The sequence below is a fragment of the Sceloporus occidentalis genome, unplaced genomic scaffold, assembly GCF_023333645.1.
Source record: "Sceloporus occidentalis isolate IW3139 unplaced genomic scaffold, rSceOcc1.0.p SCAF_2, whole genome shotgun sequence".
In the NCBI taxonomy this organism is placed as follows: domain Eukaryota; kingdom Metazoa; phylum Chordata; class Lepidosauria; order Squamata; family Phrynosomatidae; genus Sceloporus; species Sceloporus occidentalis.
Window position 1 is genome coordinate 106,828,827 of NW_028316982.1, and position 8,478 is coordinate 106,837,304.

The 8,478-nt window shown below is 40.6% G+C and overlaps 1 protein-coding gene across 1 annotated transcript in view; it reads left to right on the forward strand.

Moving 5' to 3' along the window:
• TMEM26 (transmembrane protein 26) overlaps positions 1-3,826 on the forward strand; it is a 33,759-nt gene extending 29,933 nt beyond the window's left edge. The window contains exon 6 of the mRNA XM_089507894.1: positions 1,749-3,826. Within this exon, the coding sequence (XP_089364020.1) occupies positions 1,749-2,161 (413 nt within the window). The 3' untranslated portion in view covers positions 2,162-3,826. The remainder of the gene's footprint in view (positions 1-1,748) is intronic.
• Positions 3,827-8,478: the final 4,652 nt, after the last annotated feature.

The following is an 8,478-nucleotide window of genomic DNA, read 5'->3' on the forward strand; positions in this document are numbered from 1 at the left end:
ATGACAGTTAGAGCAGTGTCAAACTGCATTAATTCTGCAATGCGGATACAGCCTATGATGAGAACCAACATATATATGGAAAATGCCAAGTCACAGTACTGTCAGTTCACTCATATATGTCAGGTAACGTGGAAGAGACTAACAGGGCTGTCTCTTTGAAAACTTTACCAAAGAGTATTAAGGTGTTCCGTGCTCATTTTAAAGTGTTTTAAATCCAGGTGCCTCCAAATGAGAGCCAAGCACTCTGTCAAAGCCTTATTTGGCAATTCAAGCTGTAAGAACTATTTTTCTTACAGAGATGTATGGCATTCTGAATGCTACAAAACAAACATATGGCATGAAGATGAACAGGCTCAAGGCCTGAGGCCACTGTTTATAAGTGGAGCCAGGATTCACAGTGTCAATTGCTCTAGGCAATTCCAGGGAGTTCTTGAATAGTTTTCATTACTCTTTGGCAGTAGGATATTTGTGATATATGGGTATCTGTGAAGGGATTAACTGTAATATGAACTTTGGTGCCACCTTCTAACAAGCACTGAAAGTGAATTGGACCCTATCCAAATATCCAGTGACTCAGTGTAACTTTGGGTACTTCAGTGTTTCTCACTTTGAGAAGTTTTCATCCCTTACCTAACTATAATGCTTCAGCCTTCTTTGCCTAGTGTCCAGTCTTTTACAGTATTTTAATGAAGGCATCCATAAACCATCACCATTTTAATCATAGGTTGCTTCCTGAAGTAAAGACAAAGGACCCTATCACATGGGTTTAAAGAATGGCTTACCTTTACTGAATTCAGTGTTTATTCGGGAGGCAGCCGGTTTCTATCACGCCTAAGTCACCACCGAATCGGCAGCCGGTTTCTATCACGCCTAAGTCACCACCAAATCGGCAGCCGGGTCCATCCCAGATGCAGCCAGGGTCATCCAAGCTGCTTCTGCACCCATTTTTAGAAGTCAGAAGCTTCCAACTACTAAAAATGGCTGTGGAAGTGGCTTAGATGACCCTGGCTGCATCCAGGACAGACCTGGCCAATGATTCACCACTGATTTATATATGATAGGAACCGGCTGCCTTCTGAATTAACACTGAATTCAGTAAAGGTAAGCCACTCTTAACCTCATGCGATAGGGTCCACTGAATGAGAAGCAACAATAATTCTGCTTCACAGCTGATCTTACCATTAGGTAGAATGCCTCATGCAGAAGGTGTCAGGAGAGCAGTGGCAGATGAATGTCTTGATTCAGGCAGATGAATGTCTTGGGTTGGCCATGCCCTGCTGGCATTGCTCATTTTGGTTTGGGGCCCAGTGACAAAGACAGACAAGTGGGGAATGTTTCACAGTTCTCAAGCTTATTTCACAGTCTTAGGGATGGCACCATCAAGGAGTAAAAATACCTGGGAAAATAGAGGTTTGATACATTGCCCCCAAGAAATGCCAGTTGACAGGAGCTTGACTGGGTAGAGACAACATGCAGAGCTAACCATGTTTGCATTTTTAAGACACAAATACAGCTTTATACTGTTAAGTTTTTAACGTATTTTATCTGTGGGCTACCTTGAGTCCCACTTCAGGAGAAAGTTCGCATGAAAATAAAATAAAACAAAAATACAGGCTGAATCTGATAAGTAACAAATTCTTCTCCTCTACACCTTGTTATGCTTTTCAGTTCAGGATCTCCTTTGCTTGGTTTATAGTATTAAAAACAAGCAAACATATTTAAACAAAAATATCCTTCTTTATTTGCAGTGCAACATGTTGAGTGTGGTCCATCCATCTCCTCTAAGAAAGTCTTCCGTTTGCTCCTCTGCAGACACAGTGCAGACCTGTGGAACATTGGGATCAGCTTATTCATACAAGATGGGCCATTTCTTATTGTGCGTTTGATCCTGATGGGTTATTTTAATGTTATTACCCAGATGCTGGTGTTTTTCACAGCTAAGAATATCTTAAGTGTGATGTTACAACTGTATCGTCTCATTGTGTTGTCACTAGACTTTCATGCCTCCCTGCGATATCAGTCAAACAGCCGGAAAGGAGGAGTTGCCTGTTGCCCATGTGAGCCTAACAGTATCAGCCTTCCACCCAACAGTTGTGATACTGATGAAAAGGAGTGTGCTTCCATTCCTCTGGAGGATTCAATCACAGCTGAATGCTTGTGATGAAGATCTTGATGTTCAGTCATTTCCTCCTTTGACCGTCTTTGAAGGGACTGGCATTATCAAATGGCCCATTTAGTTCTGACAAGTTTCCTATCCACTACATTCTGAATGTTTGATTCTAACAACCAGGAGGAAATGTTGCCTGAATGGAAACATTTCAGTCATACTGACTTAGATGGGCTGACACTAAATCTATAGTGTATTTATCCAATGGGATTAAGTAGAAACAGTTTTGTACAACTTTTTTTTAATGTGATGGATTACCATACCTGGTTATTGACTATAGGTGCTAGCAGAATATTTCCCTGAAGCTCAAGCTTAGCTCCGTAGCAAATGACCTCTCTGGAGAACAATTTTAAATGTGACAACTGCTCCAAAGTGCAAGTGAATGCAAAGAATGAATTCTTTCTGCCAATCTGACAATGGAGATTTCATATTCAGTGAATGCCAAGCCAACTGGTTTACAATTACGTCTCTCTTGGCTGGACTGATAATAATAGTGTTGAGCTGATGGAAGAATTTCAGAACATCATGCAATTCTTTCTTCCAGGTACAATCGAAGACATCTTGTCTCAGATCTCGTTTGATATTGACACTACATCAGTATCATGTTTGATTTAAGCCTATCACAATTCACTTTACCAAAGAATTTTCACAGAAGCATTTGTCCTTTTAATGGTTGCAAATTTAGGAATTTGCTTAGTATGGTTTCCATTTACTGCACAGTCAAGAAGAGGCAATAATATGTGATCCCCAAGGGTGGCAAAAGTGTCTCTGTCTAGATTATGCTGATTGTAACTCCCAGCATTCTTCTCCATTGGTTAGAGTTGATGGGACTTACAATCCAACACTACTTTCCCTTGGACCTGATCAATAACTAAAGTTTTTTGACATCGCATAATTAAAGATTGTGCAAAGAAGCATGTTAGCAAATGACTATCAGAATGATGCCTGACAATCAGATTGAATGAATGAAAAGGTATCCACTATTATCATCATCATCACTATTACATATAAGGGTTGCATATTCGTAATATTTTTTTAAAAATGCAAAGAAGAAACCTACCCTGTTTTTTTCAACAATTTTCATATTAAAATATAAATAAAATGAAGATGTATGTAGCATAAAATTCTGCTCTCATGAAAGTCAATGAAACCTTTACAGTGAGTGGTGACTCATTCAGGCTATAATCAAAAGTTTTCAGTTCTCTTCAGAAAAGGAAACTGAATTCAATAGCCTTCACCTTACATTGCTAGTGAGCAGAGACCAGTCCTTTGAGTCTGTCAGTAGAGCTCTAAGGTGAAACTCACCTGTCCCAAGGAAACTCTGGACATTCCCTCTTGATATATTCCATAACCTACATTTGTTCTGATAATGTGAATATGTGTGTGCATGGTGTGTTTATATTTACAAAGTAGAAATATATGGGAAATGAGAGCCAGGTGATATCATGCTTACAATATTGTTCTGGATTTTGGGAGAACCAGATTTTAACCATCGCTGTCTCATGAAATTCACTGTGTGACATTGGGCCAGTCACATACTCCCAGCTTAGCCTACTTCACAGGGTTGTTGTGAGAATGCAATAGAAACAAAGGAAAGCCATGTATGCTGCCTTGAGCTCATGAGGAAAGGTGAGATATAAATGTAATAAATAAAGACAAACATGTATTAAGCATCTCCCATGTTAATCTGTAGCTTTTCATGTCACCAATCTGCAGCCTACCTGTATCTCTTTTCAGGGTTGCTTCTAAATTGGAAGGAGATGGTTTAAAATGACCTCAGGAACATCAGTGTCTGGTGGATTTGTGCTGTGGAAATAGTGAACCCACTCTTGTCTTTAATAGTTGCTCCTCTTGATGGTCCAGATTGTGCAGGAGACATCTAGGTATGGGATCCTTATTCCCAAGAGAGATTTCACTCTAGGAGAACTCTGATATGATCTGAAGGAGAGGATAAGAACAATCGAAAGTACTTTTTTGATTATGTCCGTAGCAAAAGGAAGAGGAAGAAAATGGTAGGGCCACTGCATTGAGAAAATGGCAAAATGCTAATGGGGGACAGAAAAAAGGCGGAACTATTCAACACATTCTTTGCCTCAGTCTTCTAGAAAAGGAAAAGGGTACTCAACCTGAGGAAAATAAAGCAGAAGACACAAAAGGGGAAATGCAGAACAGAACAAATAAAGAGGTAGTACAAGAATACTTGGTTAATCCAGGGATGTAGCCAAGGGGGGGGGGGGGTTCTTGGGGTCCAGACCCCCCCCCCTTCCATTAGAAAAATGAATGGTGTGTACTGCTGCGCCACCACACTCAAGCCCCATTATAATGGTGGCACTTAGTCTGGACCCCCCCCCCCTTCCCAAAATCCTAGCTACGTCTCTGGTTAATCTAAATCAGTGGTCCTCAACCTTTGTTCCTCTAGGTGTTTGATACTTCAACTCCCATAATTCCTGAACGATGAGCATTCTGACTGGGACTTCTGGGAATTGAAGTCCAAAACATCTGGAGGCCCAAAGGCTGAGAACCACTGATCTAAATGGATTTAAGTCTCCAGGACCAGATGAACTACATCCAAGGGTATTAAAAGAACTGGCAGAAGTAATCTCAGAGCCACTGGCAATAATCTTCGAGAATTCCTGGAAAACAGGAGAAGTCCCAGTAGACTGGAGGAGGGCAAACATTGTCCCCATCTTCAAAAAGGGAAAAAAGAGGATCCCAATAACTATCGCCCAGTTAGTCTGACATCAATATCAGGAAAGGTTTTAGAGCAGATCATTAAACAGACTGTGGACATTTTAGAAGGGAATGCCATAATCACAAAATGTCAACATGGGTTTCTGAGAAACAAGTTATGCCAGACTAGTGTGATCTCTTTTTTTGATCAAATTACCAGCTTGGTAGATGAAGGGAATCCTGTAGATATAACATATCTTAATTTCAGTAAGGCTTTTAATAAGGTCCCCCATGGCATTCTTGCCAACAAGCTAGTAAAATGTGGGCTACAAAATGCAACTGTTAAGGGGAGTTGTAATTGGTTGACCAGCTAAACCCAAAGGGTGCTCAACAATGGTTCCTTTTCATCCTGGAAAGAAGTGACCAGTGGGGTCCCACAGAGTTCTGTCCTGGGTCCAGTGCTATTCAAATCTTTAATAACAGCTTGGATGAAAGAATAGAGGCCATGCTTATCAAATCTGCAGATGACACCAAATTAGAAGGAGTAGCTAACACCCCAGAGGAGAGTATCAAAATTCAAAATGAGCTTAGTGGATTAGAAAACTGGGCCAAAACTAACTAAATTAATTTTAACAGGGAGAAATGTACTGCACTTAAGCAAAAAATAAAATAAAATAAAATGCATAGATATAGGATGGGGGACACCTGGCTTGACAACAGTGCATGTGAAAGTAATCTAGGAATCCTACTAGACCACAGGTTGAATACGAGTCAACAGTGCAATGCAGCAGCTAAAAAGGCCAATACAATTCTAGTTTGCATCAACAGAAGTATAGTGTCTAGATCAAGGGAAGTAATAGTACCACTCTATTCTGCTTTGGTCAGACCCCATCTGGATTACTGTGTCCAGTTCTGGGCACCACATAGAATCATAGAGTTGGAATAGACCACAAGGGCCATCCAGTCCAACCCTCTGCCATGCAGGAAATCACATTTAAAGCATCCCTGACAGATGGCCATCCAGCCTCTGCTTAAAGACCTCCAAGGAAGGAGAATCCACTACACTCCGAGGGAGTGCGTTCCACTGTCAAACAGCTCTTACTATCAGGAAGTTCCTCCTAAGGTTGAGCTGGAATCTCTTTTCTTGTAGCTGGTTTGTACTGTTAAGTCCCAAATCTCTTAGCAGCCATTTTTAGTGGGGCATTCTGTGAGTCACAGTCCATAGAATATCTTGTCCAAGCTCTACTTCAGTGAGCCTTCTCTGCTGTGGTGACTGTAAATAATTTAGAATGAGAAACAGGTGAGAATTTGTTCATTTTGTTCTCTCTTTTTTTTGAAATAATGTTTCAGAATTCACAATGCTGACATTCATAAATGCAGTGGAAAGAATGAGAGATTCAAAAATAGCTCAGTGTTAGAAAAAGCAAAATGACATATTCACCTACTCAAGCAGGGGGATTTGAGTCCTTATGTCTTTCAAAACTCTGAGTTTGAATCCCTATATACGTAGCCACATTTGTGGTGCTGAATTAGGGCTGCCACCTCTGTTGAGAACTGCAGGGCAGGCAAATACAACACAATCCTTTCCATACTGGAAATAACTAGTACCAATTAAATTTCTCCAGTACAGATGGTAGAGAATTTCATGCAGTGCAAATCTAATAGAAACCCATCAAAATGTGTGAATTATTTCATAGACAGCATAAAAACTTGAGTGTGAAGCAAGTTGAATGTAGGACAAAGAAAGACCAACAGATTTGTCCACTCCATTTAGAACCTCCACTTTCTGAAGTTTAAAACTGTGCAGAGAGCCTATTAGAGTAGAATCGGCTCCCCAATGATGATGTTCAGTCCCAATATATGGGGAAGAGAAAGGGCAGTTGCAGAGATGAGCAGCAAGGATGCAATAGGATCAAAATATATGGGGGTACGAGACCTCTGAATAGGATTTAAGTTGATCTAGATCTGCCCTTTACTTGCTAATAACATCACCACCTCTGCCAAATATAGTTTGGGAAATAAACTCTTTATGGACTACAATTTGCAAAATTCCCAGCCAATAACTGTTTCCAGTGTGCCAGCTCAGGGAGTAGCATGGAAAAGCTACTTTGGGGGCTACATATCCTCCAAAGCCAGCATGGCCAAAGAAAGCAGCATGGATTTAACTGGCCAATGAATAAATAAATAAATTCTATAAAACGGCATGGAGGCAAAATCCCAAATCATGGTAAACCAAAAACAAAACAAGCAAAAGAACTGATCCAGTACAGCAGGAGTGGGAACCATTGCTTCTAAACCAGTGGCAGAGTATTTGCAGCCCTCAAAGTGTTGCTGGGCTGCATTTTGCAATATTCCTACTCTGACCAAGACTAAGGGCTTGTCAACACTCTGAATTCCTCCCAGGCTTGCTGTGTGCTGTTTACGTGATGAATCGGGCACAGACTGTCTATATGACAGTTGCACCTAATTCAACTTTTCCTCCCCTTAACCCATATTTAAAAACTTTACCTTTTGCTCCAGGTGTTCAGCTTTTTCTGTAGTGGTGGCAGGCAGCTGCCTTCCCATGTGGTCCCCGCAGGCCACCTGAGGTCAGACCAAGGTGCTCAGTGTCGATAGCATGACCTCATTGTGACTTCAGTGGCGGTGCTGGATGATGAACTGGGATTGCATGGTAAGGCAGACGCCTGTTGACACTGTGGAGAGAGCACAGCTAATGGGGGGAATTTGTTGGGAATTTGGGGACAGAAAATACCAGGGGAAGCCTGGAGTATTCTTGCCAGTGAAGACAAGCCTTATGGGGGTTGAAGTTCAACAACATTTGAAGGGTTCTGCTCCGGCCTTTCCTTTGTTTTTTTCTCTTGTCAGAGTTAAACTTTTCAACAGTTAACATGTTGATTCCCAGTCCTGTGTTTACCCTGACATGAATCCCGAAAGTAAAAAGCATGTTTATTATTATGTATGGTTTATTTTCATATTAATGCTCAATGCCCCAACATCGTGTGAAAACGATCCCACTTCTGAGGGATTTTTCCACTTTATGTACATATTAATATGCAATATCATGTGCAACATCATGTGAAAATGATCCCACTTTTGCGGGATTTCCCTGTTTTAAATCCCATTTCTGCATGGGGAACCCCCTCCCCCCCCCCAGTGTGTTAAACTCGTCTGTTATATTTCATTGTGGAATCAAACAGAAGAACTGAGAATCCAATATTATCATAGAGCTAAGGAAAGTTCCAGTTTTGGACTACAATCCCAGAATCCCCCCACTAGCAGGCTAAGTGATTCTGGAAACTGTAGTCTAAAAAGGCAACTTTTCCAAGCTCTGATTATTTACCAGTTAATGCTATATCTAGTTTATTAATATAATATAACATTAATATAATCTTGCATCCCACAGAAATCACACATACAAGGAGATTAAAATCATAAACAAAAAAAACTAGCAGGAAAATAGCAGCTTAAGGTTTTCATTATTGAGCCAGAATGGTACTATTAACACTTGGCAATATCCCAACATTTGTTGGAGAAAATTCATGTCAACTGTATTTCAGTGTCAACTCACAATTGCTAAGCTTGAGCATGTTTCCTTATAAGAATTTTGACTGGAAGATAATATCTGTCCTTTGCGCTAAGAG